Raw genomic sequence first — 16701 nt, forward strand, 5'->3', positions numbered from 1 at the left:
CCCACAACTCACACTGCATGTCAGGACAAAAAGCAAGCCATGAAGTCCAAGAAACTCTTTGTAGACCACCTATGATCAAATTGTGTTGAGGTGTAGATCAGGGCATGGGGATCTAAAGCTTTGAATGTCCCCCAGGAGCTCAGTGGCCTCAAGGATTAATTGTGAAATGGAAGAATTTTGGAACCACCAGGACCAGACAAGAACAGGCCACTCAGCTTCCTTTGTTTGGGCTAACTGGCGCTCTCTCGTCTAGAATGCTCTTCTTAGAATTGACCAAACTGAGTTACTGGACAAGGGAGGTGATCAAGAAACCTGAGCTTCAGAAGTCCTCTACTGAGATGGGAGAACATGTCAGCAGCACTCCATCAGTCAGACAGAAGCCACTGCTTGAGTAAAGGGGAAGTGATGGCATTTACAGGACTCTGACAGCCTGAGGGAAAAGATTTTATGGACTGACTAGTGACTCTGCCCATATAGTAATGAAACGGGATAAACTTTAAAAATCAATAAAAAAGATATTTCAAAAATGTAATTCTGGCCAAGCAGAACGTCAGATGTTGCCACTGTTTCTGATTGTGTTCAGCTCTGATGGGAGAGCGCCCCCCATGTAGGAAGAAAAGCACATGGCTGTGATATCTCTGGCAATCAGCAGCTACCCTCTAAAACACACGTACTGTAGCTCTGATCTCTCTCTCAAAAACGTCAAACGTTACTCCTTAACAATCTCTAGATGATAAAGTCTGCTGAACAAACAGCTATCGCTAGCTAAGCGGAGGCAAGCTACACTCCAACACGTGGCGACAGGTAGAGCGACTCGAACAGAGGCTAGCACCTGAATGAGGAGGGCCCTGCACGGCTCCCCACTCCTGAGGTTCCACTTCCACGTCCCCTCTGTCTCAGATTCGCACAAAAAAAATAATGATACTTAGCTCGATGTGAGAAGTCGCAAAATCAACCAAAATGTTACAGCAAATTATAGAAAAAACCTGATCTGAATCCATTAAGTAGTTCTCTCATAAAAGCAGACAGACATACAGACAGACGTTGCGTTTTTTATATATATATGAAGACTTCAGTTTTCGTTTTTTTAATAAATGTACAAACCTTTCTGGTCACATGTTCTCACTTTGTCACGATGGGATGATTAAGTCCAGATTGAAGGGCAAAAATGGCCAATTTATTCACTAAAAATTAAATCTACAACACAGTAAAGTGGGCCGAAAGTGAAGGAATCTGAATACTTTGTGGATCCATTGTATAAAATATAAGAACTGCGGTATTTGTTTTTTTTTTGGTTTTTTTTTTATTCATAACTTCATTTGTTTTATCCATTGTAATTTCAATTTGATAAAATTTTGTTAAATCTAATTTCTGAGTGCAGGCTCGGAGTGCTGTAAGAAGTTCACAGGCAAAATAAAAAGAGCTACTTACACTTAAAGCAGTGGTGACGTACAAAATGATCTCAGAGTCACTTAACTGTTCCACTCCGCAGGGTCACGACCAGTGCACAGAGTGCGCTCATTTCAAGGACGGACCCCACTGTGTTCACAAATGTCCTGCTGGTGTTCCAGGAGAAAAAGACACAATCATCTGGAAGTACTCGGACGAGAGCAAGGAGTGCCAGCTGTGCCATCCAAACTGCACCCAAGGGTGAGTATCAGCTGTCACTATAGTGGTCAGGTGGTTTTTGGTTTTGACTTTATGCCCATTTTTACATTTCGGATGCGGACGTCTCCTCACCTGTGCACTTACATGTAAGTGAGGACCATCCACATCACCCATCACCCAGGAACTGCTCCTGCCACACATACCACGCCCCCTCGCTAAGCAGCAAGTGTGGCGATTATTTATTTTAAAAAAATGGCCTTTTTGACGTGAGCTGTGGACCCGCTACACCACAGGTGAGTCCTTTCCGGAAGTGAGGTCAGCAGGAGGGTGTGGCCTGGAAGCAGAAGTGGGTGGAGTTCTAGCTGGATTTCCTTTCTGATGGTCTGTGGAAGTGGGAGAAAGACATTAGTGCACTTCATCCACCCCTGACTCTGCATCTTACCCATACTTAAACCCTTTGACTGCCTCCCATGTGTACCTGTGTGACAGTATATGTACACACACACACACACATATACAGTTAGTTCCATAAATATTTGGACAGAGACAACTTTTTTCTCATTTTGTTTCTGTACATCACCACAATGAATTTTAAATGAAACAACTCCGATGCAGTTGAAGTGCAGACTTTCAGCTTTAATTCAGTGGGGTGAACAAAACGATTGCATAGAAATGTGAGGCAACTAAAGCATTTTGTGAACACAATCCTTTCATTTCAGGAGCTCCAAAGAAATTGGACAATTGACTCTTTGGCTATTTCATGGGCAGGTGTGGACAAGTCCGTCATTATGTCCTTATCAATTAAGCAGATAAAAGGCCTGGAGTTGATTTGAGGTGTGGTGCTTGCATGTGGAAGATTTTGCTGTGAACAGACAACATGCGGTCAAAGGAGCTCTCCATGCAGGTGAAAGAAGCCATCCTTAAGCTGCGAAAACAGAAAAAACCCATCCAAGAAATTGCTACAATATTACGAGTGGCAAAATCTACAGTTTGGTACATCCTGAGAAAGAAAGCAAGCACTGGTGAACTCAGCGACGCAAAAAGACCTGGACGTTCACGGAAGACAACAGTGGTGGATGATCGTAGAATCATTTCCATGGTGAAGAGAAACCCCTTCACAACAGCCAACCAAGTGAACAACACTCTCCAGGGGGTAGGCGGGCGTATCGATATCCAAGTCTACCATAAAGAGAAGACTGCATGAAAGTAAATACAGAGGGTGCACTGCAAGGTGCAAGCCACTCATAAGCCTCAAGAATAGAAAGGCTAGATTGGACTTTGCTAAAGGACATCTAAAAAAGCCAGCACAGTTCTGGAAAAACATTCTTTGGACAGATGAAACCAAGATCAACCTCTACCAGAATGATGGCAAGAAAAAAGTATGGAGAAGGCGTGGAACAGCTCATTATCCAAAGCATAGCACATCATCTGTAAAACACGGTGGAGGGAGGCAGTGTGATGGCTTGGCCAGCTAAATACAGCAGTCAAATTGATTCATGATACAGATGGACAATGACCCAAAACATACAGCCAAAGCAACCCAGGAGTTTATTAAAGCAAAGAAGTGGAAAATTCTTGAATGGCCAAGTCAGTCACCTGATCTTAACCCAACTGAGCAGGCAGTTCACTTGTTGAAGACTAAACTTCAGACAGAAAGGCCCACAAACAAACAGCAACTGAAAGTCGCTGCAGTAAAGGCCTGGCAGAGCATTAAAAAAGAGGAAACCCAACATCTGGTGATGTCCAGGAGTTCAAGACTTCAGGCTGTCATTGCCAGCAAAGGGTTTTCAACCAAGTATTAGAAATGAACATTTGATTTCCAGTTATTTAATTTGTCCAATTACTTTTGAGCCCCTGAAATGAAGGGATTGTGTTCACAAAATGCTTTAGTTGCCTCACATTTTTATGCAATCGTTTTGTTCACCCCACTGAATTAAAGCTGAAAGTCTGCACTTCAACTGCATCTGAGTTGTTTCATTTCAAATTCATTGTGGTAATGTACAGAACCAAAATGAGAAAAAAGTTGTCTCTGTCCAAATATTTATGGACCTAATTGTATATACTGTACACACACAACTCCATTTGGGATTTATTTGGGTCACAAAGTGCACAGATCACTGCAATGAAGGGTCTGTGGGTTTGGAGTGGGTCCCCGGTGTGTAGTCGGTACCGAGCAGCACAAACCGATCTTCATGTCTCAGCAGCGGCAAGCCAGGTTTGCGTAAATCAGTTTTTCTCAGCCACTAGATGGCTCCACTGCTGAGTGACGGGTTGAAGTCGTTGGGAAATTTTAGAAATGAAAAGAAAATGTTCACTTCTGCTTGAGTGTTTGAACAGCCAGGTACTTCACTGCTGTTTGTCAGCAAGCCGACTCACTTTAAAAGGTCAACTGGGAGAATAAATGAAAGATGGAAAATGGATTTAGGACCAAGATGATCAAGAAAATCAAAACAAACCAAAACGAGAAGAACTTAGTAAAAGTTAGAAAACTGGAGATTTTGAGAACTGCGCAACATTTCAACCCCATCGCTGCAGTTGCCTGTGGGTCACCCTATGGGACACGCCCCCTCACAACAGGAGAGCTACCCACACCACAAAATACAAGGAGACATTCAGAAATGCGTCTATTACAAAACTTCTAAGTTTGAATTGGAAGAGGATTCCTCAGAGGTTGGGTTTGGGGTTGTGCTAACTTCAGTGTGTTAAAGATACAAATACATTTCCATGTGCTTTCTTTTGCAAGAAGCGTACAAACTAGAAAACAGGAAACTGAGAATGGCTGGCAAGAAATTTATGCTTAGAAGGTCTGTGGCATTGGAGGGTACACTGCCAAAAGTCTTAATGTCCCTGTCACTCTCAGTACCTACTGATCTGTTTACCACACTTGTGCACCTATTAACTTCACCTCACTTATCTACCGATTTGACTTGGAATTCCATGCCCTTTTTTATTTTCACCTTAATGTGGCTTTTTCTTCGCCTTTTCAAAGCTCTGCTCTACCTGTCAGTCTTTCCGGTTCTGTTTGTTTGCTTGCTTGCCTGCCTCTCAGACGTTCCCTTCCATGTACAGACTTCACCTTTCTAGCTCTACCCGTAGACTTACTCTGATGTCACCTATCAATTAACATTGATTTGTGCAACTTCCTGCCTGCCTATCAGTTTTAAATAAATATTTACCTATTGGATCGACTGACCTGCCTATGAACTTCGCCTATCTCTCCCCTCCCTACCCACTGTTCCCGCTAACCTCGCCTACTGTAACTTTCTACAGCTGTTTACCTTCCCACCGGCCGGCCTGTCCTCAACGCCTCCTGATCTGTTGACCTTGCTTATCTAACTCTGGCCTGGTCTCTCCTGTCTCCCCTTAGCTCACTACTGCCCTAGCTTTATACTTCACACAATTCGCACTCGGGCTGCCCCATCATGCCCACCTGTCAGCATTACTCTTCAGTCTTCTTGTTCTTTGAATTTTTACTTCAATTATTAGCACATTCTCTTTGGAAGCCGTTAAAGTACTATTTGTCTGGAACAATACTCACCTAATGAATCTCTTGAATTCTTTTTATATTTTTATACAATGGTTGTATTATGTGTATGTGTTTATTGTGTCAGGGTAAGCAACCACCAAGTCAATCTGAAAATGGACTTGGCCATTCTGTAATGAGTGTGGCATGGTGGTGCAGTGGTAGGAGACCAGGAGTTGTGTCCCGGGAGTTTACATCAGTGTTTTTCAACCTGGGTTCTGTGGAACCCAAGGGTTCCACCTAAATCTCCGGAAAATGCTGGGATATACAGGTGGATAATTGCACAGGGTTCCGTAAACAAGGTAACCATTCGCGCGCAGGGTTCAACTCCAGCGAAAAGGTTGAAAACCACTGGTTTACATGTTCTCCCATGATGGTGTGGGTTTCCTCCCACCGTCCAAAAACATGCAACTTAGGTGAACTGGCCTGTGAGCGTCCTCCGTAAAGGACTGGTGCCGTTTGTTCCTGCCTTGCACCCTATGTTACCTGGGATAGGCTCCACCCCCAGGCCCTGGTCTGGATAAGGCGGGTTTGAAAATCACATGATGAACAACTAACAGGGAAGGGGAGGCGGAGCAATGGGCAGGGCTTAGACCACACCCCTTTTTCAAAAGGAGGTTTAGATGAAACTCCTAAAGCTGATAACGCCTCAGAATGCCTTTACTGACCGGGTTGTGGAAGCCTCTCTTTCTGTTCTGATCTGATTCCATTTATTTCTCCCTATAGGTGTACTGGACCTGAACTTTCTGGATGTGATCACCCAAGGTAAAACCTGCCTGAACAGAGCACTTGTCCATATTAACTCTGTAGTGTTTGAAATCTCTTAGATAGAGCTAAGACTGACTGTTTCCATCCACCTCGGCCTCAGACTGTCCAAGTTAATGTCTCTCGACTCCACGCATGTCATGTCACCACCGTGTCATTCACTTGGTCAAGCCAGTTAGGGGATCGACTTCCATAAATGTCAAAAGAATAGCTAATTTCAGCCTTTATTTTCCATCTCCTATGTTCAGTGGGTTTCCATACACTTTGTTACAACAACGACATTTATTTCTATAGCACATTTTCATACAAATAATGTAGCTCAAAGTGCTTTACATGATGAAGAAAGAGAAAAAAGACAAAATAAATAAGAAAATGGAATTAGGGAACACGGAGTGGCGGCTCTGAGGCTAGAGATCTGCACTGGCAATCGGAAGGTTGCCGGTTCAAATCCTGTAAATGCCAATAGGGACTCTGCTCTGTTGGGCCCTTGAGCGAGGCCCTTAACCTGCAATTGCTGAGCGCTTTGAGTAGTGAGAAAAGTGCTATATAAATGCAAAGAATTATTTATTACACAGGTCCACAAAAAAAAATTTTTTCAGGTGCCAAGGTTTTTTGAATGGATTTACGGTATTTTGAGGGTGCTGAATTCAAAAATCCCATTACTTTTGCTGAATTGGTTCTAGTTTTGGAGATAATGGACATCCATGAAAATAATGCATTCCCCCAATGCGACTTTGTGTGCGATGACAAATGCAATAGCTTTTGGTCTGCCTTTTGACTCTTTAACAGTGTCTTAAGTAATGAAATATCCCATATAATTATTTTGCATTTCAATTTGTAGGTCTGCAATGCTATAAAAGCGACTTTTTGAAGCCAGAATTCAACTGTGAATTTGCAGAGGAAAGAAGTCGGCTACAGTATAAGTTTGTCAACCCAGTCTTGGTTTATACCCAAAAATTTCTGTCTTAATAAGAATATAAATACAGTGAACCCTCGTTTATCACGGTTAATCTGTTCCAGACTCTACCGCGATAAATTAATTTTCGCGAAGTAGGATTCTTTATTTATAAATCGAATATTTTTGCAGTTAGAGTATAGAAGACCTGTTTACGACCTTCTAAATACGTTTTTTAACATTATTAGAGCCCTCTAGACATGAAATAACATGCTTTAGTCACCATTACACTCGTATTACCCAATATATCAGACAAAATAAGACATATTAGACGTTACAAATATCATATTATTATTATTGTACTGTACATTTAATTACACACACACAGTTCTTACACACAACCACTAACCTATGAAGGCACGAGCTCAGTAGGAGAGTCTTCAGGTGGTGCAGTATCTTCAGCAGGTGCGTCGTTGTCTTCTTCCGCTGAAGGAGTACTAGGAGTAGGCAGTGTGTGTCTGGGTGCGCGGCTGAAGAACATCTTGATAGGCAGTTGCTGGCGTTGTCTTTTCATTTGCGTGAGGAGGCTTTTGTAGGGTATTGCCATCTTTGATCATATCCAAGAGTTTCACCTTCTCCTGGATGGTAAGCATCTTCCTCCGGCACTTAGTTTGATTGTCAGAAAGCTTAGAAAAAGCAGCATGTTTAGGAGCCAATGTGGGGTTTAGATAAAAGTTCTCAGAAAGTGCATGCGTAGTGACGTAAGCGTGTATGAGAAAAAATCGCGATAGAGTGAAGCCATGAAAGTCAAAGTGTAATATAGCGAGGGATCACTGTACATGTAAAAATTATGACTTCATCAAGAAGAGCCTGCATCAACAATCGTGATGTATTCTGCTCCATCTGTGGAGAGTACATGGTTGAAAAACAAAGAAGAAATATCACAGACCTTGTGCATCGAGTATACCTGGCTTATTTTGAAGTACAGCTTGGAGACCAGGATAAGTCTTGGGCTCCACATATGGTTTGCCAAACATGTGTGGAGCACCTACGACAGTGGACAAAAGGTGAAAGAAAAAGTTTGTAAACTTTGGTGTGCCAATGGTATGGAGAGAACCGAAATATCCACCATGACGATTGTTACTTTTGTGTTGTAAAGATTAAAGGCTTTAATCGTTACAAGAAAGCTCGTTGGGATTATCCTGGTTTGGAATCAGCAAGACAACCTATTCCACATGGCAATGACGTTCCCATACCAGTGTTTGCCAGACTACCAAAACAGCCACTGTCAGACTCTGAAGAGAGGCAGGGATTGGAGTGTATGACAGGTAGTAGCAGTGGAAGTGAATTTGAGGGAAGCTTTTCGACGCCTCAACCATTAAGCCAAAAAGAACTCAATGACCCGATTCGAGACTTAAATCTGTCCAAGCAAGCATCTGAACTTTAGCGTCCAGACTTAATGAACGAAATCTTATAAAGGCGGAAGTTAAAATTACAGCCTATCGGACAAGAGAAGAGAGGCTTCTCCCATATTTCAACCAAGAGGAACAACTTGAATACTGCAATGATATCCCAGGAATTGTACTTCAAGTGGGACTAACAGAATATCGACCAGAAGACTGACGGCTTTTTATAGACAGCTCCATTAGAAGCTTGAAATGTGTTCTCTTGCACAATGGTAACCGTTATGCGTCTCTGTATTACAGAAAATCCATTATCATGAACATCAGTGGTCGAATTGTGTTGATCTGAAGGTGGTGAACTTCTTGCTTGGACAGCAATCTGGATACACAAAATACCCCTGCTTCATGTGCGTCTGGGATAGCAGGGCAAAGCAAGATCATTGGACAAAAGTGTCATGGCCTACACAGGAAGAAATGATTGTTGGCGCTGCGAATATCATCATATCTCCCACCGCTTCATATTAAGCTAGGATTGACGAAGCAATTTGTTAGGGCTTTGGACAAAACGGGCAATTGCTTCAAGTACATTTGTAGATCATTCCCTGGACTGAGCATAGAAAAACTAAAAGCTGGAATCTTTGATGGTCCTCAGATTCGTAAACTCATGAACAATTCCAATTTTACCAAATGCATGAATAACACTGAGGCTTCAGCCTGGAAGACTTTTGTCTCTGTTGTGAAGAAGTACTTGAGTAATCACAGAGAAGACAATTATGAAGAATTGGTGCAAGATATGCTTGTGAACTTCAGAAATTTGGGAGTTAGTGCATCTTTATTCTCATATTATCTCCATAGCCATTTAAACAGATTTCCAGATAACCTTGGAGACTTCAGCGAGGAACAGGTCGAGAGGTTCCACCAGGATATGAAGGTGGTGGAGGAGAGATATCAAGGCAGATGGGACATACACATGATGGCAGACTACTGTTGGAGTCTCCAACGTGATTGTCCTGATGACACACATAAAAGGAAATCGCATAAACAGCGTATTTTGAAGCATTGACATTAATAACAATTAATAACTAACTAATATTGTATTAATTAATCAAATCATACATAACTTTTTTCCTGCCACTGTTAGATATTTTTAATTTCTTTTTTGTATGATGTTAGACTGTTTACTTACTAGTTGTAACTAAAATAAAAATATTCTTGCAATTCTGAATGCTTTTCAAACATGTTGCATTAAATATCTCAGAAACTAGAGCCAATCTGGCAAAACCAAAGTCATATTCTTAATCAGCACCATAAACTTAATATAAAACCGTTCAGACATCGTTGGCACCAAAATCACTGTATACCAGTGACTTAACATAGAATAAAAGTAAGGTCCGATGGCCAGGGAGGACAAAAAAAAAAAACTCCAGACAGCTGGAGGAAAATAAATTAAATCTGCAGGGGTTCCGAGACCACCCAACCCCTTCTAGGCATTCTATCTAACATCAATGACCTCACAATCAGCCCTCATGGTATTCAGGGTTCACATGGAACAACTTGATGATGATGGTCACGTGAACTCCTGGCTTTCAATCCATCAATGTAGGCCGCCTCACCACATCTTTTAAGTTTAGCTCTTGGAATTCTAAGCAGACCCTCATTTGAAGATCTAAGGTTACGATTTGGAGTGTAAGGTGACAGACATTCCGAAATATAGGATAGAGCGAGATTATTGAAGGCTTTGTAAACCATAAGCAGTATTTTAAATTCAATTCTAAATAGCACAGGTAACCAGTGCAGTGACGCTAAGACTGGGGTGATGTGCTCGGATTTTCTTTTCCTAGTTAAGATTGTAGACGTCCCATTCTGCACTCGTCGTAAATCGATTGATGTCTTTTTTTGGTGGTCCTGAGAGGAGTGCGTTACAGTAATCTAGTTGACTCAAAACAAAAGCGAGAACTCCTTTCTCAGCATCTTGCATTTTTATAAGAGGTTTAACTTTTTCTATATTTCTTAAGGGAAGAAATGCTGTCCTAGTAATCTGATTAGTATGTGATTTAAAATTCAGATCAGAGTCAACAGTTATCCCTAAATTCTTTACCTCCATCTTTCAAGTTTATTTCTAATAACCTCATTATATCCATTATTGCCAATCACTAAAATTTTTGTTTTCTCCTTAATTAGTTTGAGAAAATTACTACTCATCCATTCAGAAACACAAGTAAGACATTGTGTCAGTGAATCAAGAGAGTCGAGGTCGTCCAGCGCTATTGATAAATACAGTTGTGTGTTTCACAACCTTCTCACAATATGTGCCAGGACTTTGTGCCCATTCCTCCTGGCAGAGATGGTGTCAGCTCGTTAGGTTTATGGACTGCCTTGTCCAGTTGTGCTTTTTCAGTTCAGCCCACAGGTTGTCTATGGGAAGTAGGTCAGGGCCACTCCAAATTTTTTACTTTGGAGGTCTGCTTAGCATCGCTGTCCTTCTGGAAGACAAATTTATGACCAAGTTTGAATTTTCTGAGGTGCTGCTGCAGAATTTCTTGATAATCCTTCTTCCTCATCATGCCTTTGATTTTCTGAAGTGTCTCGGTCCCTATTACCCTTGCAATATGACGCTGCCACCCCAATACTTCACAGCTGGTATGGTGGTCTTTAGGTTAAAAGCGTCGCCCTTCTTTCTCCATTCATATTCATACATATAAATGAGACAATGAAAGGGACAGCACAAGTGGGAGAGACATCTAACAAGGTACAAGGAAAGTAGGCTGAGGTAGTAGGAACAGGTGATAAGGAATATGTGGGCAAAAGAGTGATGGGAACGGGGAAGAGAAAGCAGGGGAGGCAGAAGCAAAGGTGGATGGTCAAAGTAAAAGATGGTCTGAAGGAAAAGGACAGGAAAGTAGATTAGATAGATAGATAGATAGATAGATAGATAGATAGATAGATAGATAGATAGATAGATAGATAGATAGATAGATAGATAGATAGATAGATAGATAGATAGATAGATAGATAGATAGATAGATAGATAGATAGATAGATAGATACTTTATTAATCCCAATGGGAAATTCACAAGTAGATTGAGGTGGTAAGGACATGTGATGAGCAGAGACAAGCAACCAAGCCTTGGGCAAAATCCAAAGTTTGGAAGTCCAGAGGAGGAGAAAGCATGAGATGCTGAAGCAGAGTTGGATAGATGAAGTTATAAAATATCTTGAAGAAAAAGGGCTTGACAGGAGAGGAGGTGCAGGACTGAGCTGTGTGGAGAAGTTATGTCAGGCACATCAACCCCATATAGAAGAAGAAGAAGTTTCATCTGATTACAGAACACTCCTCTAAAAAGGCCTGGTCTTTGTCATGTTGGCCGTCTACAACCTTCTGGCTGTTTTGATGTCAGTCTTGGAGTTTGGGGCTTCTTTCTTGATGGCAACATTGACTAGTAAAATGCCACCTTCTTTTATTGTGACAGTGCTGGCTAATAAAGGGATGAGGCCAGTGTAGAGATCAGAATACCGTGCCAGCAATGGCGGTTGATGGCAATAATTCCCCAACCAAAATCCATATGTGCCAGTAGGCCATTGTTTATTTCTGGATAGGGGACATCGATGAGGAAATTATGTTGCTCAGGCTTCTTTCCTTTTCTTTTTTCACAGCTCAAAGTTGTCATCGATTGCCGCTGGCGTGGTCGGCGGCCTCTTGGTGTTTGTCACCATCGCCCTGATTGTGTTCGTGCTGATGCGCAGACGTCATATTAAAAGAAAACGGACTCTTCGCAGGCTGCTCCAGGAAAGAGAGGTAAGCCGACAGTTTTGGGGGGCACAGTTCACATCAGGGGGTCTCTACTATTTCAATTGGGGAGATAAATGGTGCAGTAAGTGGTCAGTTAATCAATATTGTTATGGACTCGGAATCCCAGCACTGAACAGTTCCAAAGAACAGAGACCCAAAAGTTTACACTAGAGGGGACAGACCAGCTATAACAAGAGCAAACACAGAAGCTTCATCTAGAAAAAGATTTATTCTTCACAAGAAAATGCTCTGTAATAATATGAAGTTCCAAAAAGCACAAAAGTCATGCAACACCTGTTAAAGGCAAATCCAAAAGCAAACAAAGACCCAATGCAGAATCTAAAAAGTGGCCAAATGACTTTGTGAACAGTAGGGGGCATTGTGGCAAACCCCAGACACAAGTCCCAGGTGCAAATGTAAGGTTTATTATTATAAATTACCTTACAAAAGGCTTCTTTTAATTAACTTCTTCTTCTTCTCTCGACTGCTCCCGTTAGAGGTCGCCACAGCAGATCATCTTTCTCCATCTCTTCCTGTCCTCGTCATCTTGCTCTGTCACACCCACCACCTGCATGTCTTCTCTCACCACATCCATAAACCTCCTCTTAGGCTTTTCTCTTTTCCTCTTGCCTGCCTGCTCCATCCTTAGCATCATTTTCCCAATATATGCACCAACACAAATCCAAACTCTTTTCTCTCTCTTCCTCTGTCTCTTCTCCTCCACTCCTCCGTCCTCCACACCCACTTCCAACTTGCCTGGATGAGGTCAAGTGTCTCCTTTTATTTTAGACCCGGGAGTTCTTCCGGTGCCACGGCATAGCCCATTGGAAGCATTTTCGGATCAAACAGAAGTCCCAAAAAGTAGGGACTATGTATCCCTGCAGCACCCATGGAACCTGATAAGGTTACACTATGGGACTTTAGTTCCCAGCATGCCTTGCGGGTGTCCACACTAGTAGCGTCACCCAGGGAGGCTGCCATCTTGTGAGTCGGAGGAGCAAGACCTTTCCAGGTAGTCTCCCCTTGTGCTTCCATCCTATTGACTTCACAGCCGGGTAATGGGTCAAAACCTATCCCCAACCGGGATGCCCGCACATGTGTGCTGTCCATCACTACTTTAATAAATCACAAAGCACAGTGGAAATCACAAGAAAAACTCACCAACTCCATAGCGCATTCTAATGAACCATCCAGGCCTGTAAGAGATCCCACAGTTTTATAGGGCAGTGTGCAGATCCTGGCAGTGGTTGGCAGAAGAACTACCCACAAAACACATGGAACATCCATCCATCCATCATCCAACCTGCTATATCCTAACTACAGGGTCACGGGGGGTCTGCTGGAGCCAGTCCCAGCCAACACAGGGTGCAAGGCAGGAAACAAATCCTGAGCAGGGCACCAGCCCACCGCAGGGCACACACACCAAGCACACACTAGGGACAATGTACCTAACCTGCATGCCTTTGGACTGTGGGAGGAAACCCACGCAGGGAGAACCTAGGAAGCGAACCCAGATCTCCTGACTGCGAGGCAGCAGCGCTACCACTGCGCCACCGTGCCGCCCCACATGGAACATAACCCAGGCAAAGAAAATGCTGGTCATTAATATAAATAAGGAGCTCAATGATGAACAACTCCAACACATGGATCTGAGCCCCAGCCAAGGAGGGAAACCTGGCTGAAATATAAAAATGATAAATTTGAATTGATAATAATGAACCCTGCAGTCTTCCTTCTTTGCAGATCTCTGCTTTAAAGATCACCTGTGGTTGGCAGTGTGGACCCGTAACTGGCTAAGGCGCTAGGCCAGAAACCTTCAGGTGGTGGCTTCTGTCCACACCACTGGTCAACGGTGACCACTGTGCCACAACAACGCCTGTAACTTAATGTTAATATGTGTGTTTTTCCCACTAGGTGGCAGCACATTTTTAAATTCATGGTCAAGTTTACTGTCACATGTACTCAGAACCATGAAATTCTTATTTATATGTCTCTTCAAAATGTTGGCAGTAATACGTGAAAGAAAAATGAACTGCTTGCAAGTTACTAAGGGTTAAAAGCTGACAAAGCTGTTTTGCTATAATGGCAGGTTATTTATACAGGCAGGCGTTTGTTATAAGACAGGGTGCAGTAAGCTGACTGAGGACATCTTTGTCTTTAGGAGTGCGTCTGTTAGACACAAGAAAGATGACCCTTCCTTCTTTAGGGCCCCATCTGACACGTGCGCAAAACAGAAACGGACGACCGATTTGCGCAATACCAGATATTATGCTTTTTAATAAGTAAGGGGAAGAAAAAATATAAAACTGACCGAAAAGGGGAATCTGCACTCTTCTGACTTGCAACACATGAATCTGTGACTGAATAAAAGCTGATTGATTGAATTATTCCTGTCTTCCTTGGAAGGTTATTTCCACAAATGTAAATTGTAAAATTGTGAATTTCCCCTTGGGATTAATAAAGTATCCTATCTATCTATCTATCTATCTATCTATCTATCTATCTATCTATCTATCTATCTATCTATCTATCTATCTATCTATCTATCTATCTATCTATTATATAGTGCCTTTCATATCTATCTATCTATCTATCTATCTATCTATCTATCTATCTATCATTATTATATAGCACCTTTCATATCTATCTATCTATCCCAACAAAAAGTCACACACCAATAAAGAAATTAGAGTATGTGTTACCCTGGCTGGCTGTTCAGTTACACTAAGTGGGCCGAATGTTTGCAGACTCCTGACCATCACATCTACAGCCGTGGACATACTGTATGTGACGGTACTCTAACAGCTCATTAAAAAAAGTGCCGTCTCCCTCCTGAAAAGTGATGACATGACGGGCCGTTGTCCCCCTGTGTTACCTGCATGCCTTTGATGTGTCATCGAGTAAAGCAAAGGAAGTGTGACAAGTGATCAAGTGTTGCTTATTTTATAAATATCTTCACACATTTGTTGGGACCCCTTGGAGAAGACCCTAAATAATTGGATTTGCGTGATTTTTTTTTTTTCCTCAAACTCGCTGTTTTCTGGAATTCGTATCACACACAAATAGGGAGGTGAGTCAGTTATGGTGAGTGGGAAGGAAGATTTTGAAAATCTCACAATTTGGATTTTTCTTTTTAGCAAATTGTTTAAAGTGTTTTCCGTTTGTTTCTTTTGATTTGGTATGATGTACGCGATTTGGAGAAAAAAACCTTACATCAGTATATGGCAAGTTTGGAATCTGAGATGGCAAAATGTGAAAATAGCTTTGGGGGTTGAAAACTTATAAAAGGATCTGTTTATCCTGAACACAAGGTCAGCTGGGAGTAGTGTGAATGTCTTCAGAGGACGTGAGATACAGCATGACCGTTTTAGGGACCCACTGCGATGTCTTCTAAATGCCGAATGGGGTTGTTTCTTTCCAGCTGGTGGAGCCGTTGACCCCAAGTGGCGAAGCACCAAACCAGGCCCTACTGCGCATCCTCAAGGAAACGGAATTTAAGAAGCTCAAGGTCCTTGGATCGGGGGCATTTGGTACGGTCTACAAGGTAAGACCCGAGGTGGGGCTCTGAAAGTCTTCAGTGTGGACGCCTCTCTTATTAGGGAGGACTAATGAGGAGGGAGGAAGCACCCCTGTGATGAAGATTCATTTTTTTATTATTACAGGGTCTGTGGATTCCTGAAGGAGAGGATGTCAAGATTCCTGTTGCCATTAAAGTATTGAGAGAAACGGCCTCCTCCAAAGCCAACAAAGAGATTTTAGATGTAAGTGGACTACAAAGGTGCCAACATGTCTTATCATGAAAATTAGCAATTAATGGAAAATATCAAATGTGTTTTGTGTTTTATAATTTAAACTTAATAAATGAAGATAAAACAGTTTTGGAATATATTTATGGCTGATCCAGCACCTGAATGGGATTCAAGTCCAGTTTAGCCTCACCAATTACCTTCGTCTGCATATTTTTTGATTTTGGTGGAAAAACCCCATGGAGATCACATAGAGTATGGGCTGAAATTAACTCCATTCTTCTGCAGCTGTAGGTCTGGACCTTCAGGGAATTTGTGTGTTTGGATGACAGTTGCTACATGTTAGTAGGTAATGGAAGATTTGGGTGTTTTTAGGTTTGCCTTCACTTGTACCACTAAAGCATAGGTGGAGTGAGTAGTTCATTGATTGTAGGAGATCAGCCTTCTAACTTGAGACTTGGAGCTCCTGGACTTGGATGGAGGTGCACATGAGAAGTCTGTGAGCGTAAATGACATCCATACTTTGTGTTGTCTTTACACATGAAGAACAAAAACGGCAGAGCAGGCCACAAAATGTCAGACCAACCCTTCTGGGTCCCAGAACTAGAGGCCTCACTCCAGGCAGCTTAACCCCAACCTCAGATGCTGGCTTTTTAGCCTGCATAGCCTCAGAAGTTGGGGCTGAGGCTTTTATACGTGGGATGTTCAAAAAGATTCCTCACTTTTATATTTTCGTTGGAAATGGTGAAGGCGGAAGGGAGGAGTAGTAATTGGTTGTTCCTGAGAGTGTCATGTGACTTTGCATCGCAAAGTAAAGTGACTATATGTAGTAAAGTGATGTAATTTATTTTTGAAATTCTTAATAAACAGAGTTAAATTTTTTTTTTAAATGTGCGGAAACTTTTTGAACGTCCCTCGTATTATTCAAAAGTGGAAGAAAAAAGGTCCAGTAATCCTCAAACAAAGATGCA

General features: G+C 42.1%; 1 protein-coding gene across 1 annotated transcript in view; it reads left to right on the forward strand.

Moving 5' to 3' along the window:
* The window catches only part of egfra (epidermal growth factor receptor a (erythroblastic leukemia viral (v-erb-b) oncogene homolog, avian)), a 260506-nt gene that overhangs the window by 201704 nt on the left and 42101 nt on the right, over window positions 1-16701 (forward strand). The window contains exons 15-19 of the mRNA XM_028790897.2: window positions 1493-1650; window positions 5858-5896; window positions 11849-11990; window positions 15406-15528; window positions 15647-15745. Of these exons, the coding sequence (XP_028646730.1) occupies window positions 1493-1650; window positions 5858-5896; window positions 11849-11990; window positions 15406-15528; window positions 15647-15745 (561 nt within the window). The remainder of the gene's footprint in view (window positions 1-1492; window positions 1651-5857; window positions 5897-11848; window positions 11991-15405; window positions 15529-15646; window positions 15746-16701) is intronic.

Source organism: Erpetoichthys calabaricus, chromosome 6, assembly GCF_900747795.2.
Source record: "Erpetoichthys calabaricus chromosome 6, fErpCal1.3, whole genome shotgun sequence".
Taxonomy (NCBI): domain Eukaryota; kingdom Metazoa; phylum Chordata; class Cladistia; order Polypteriformes; family Polypteridae; genus Erpetoichthys; species Erpetoichthys calabaricus.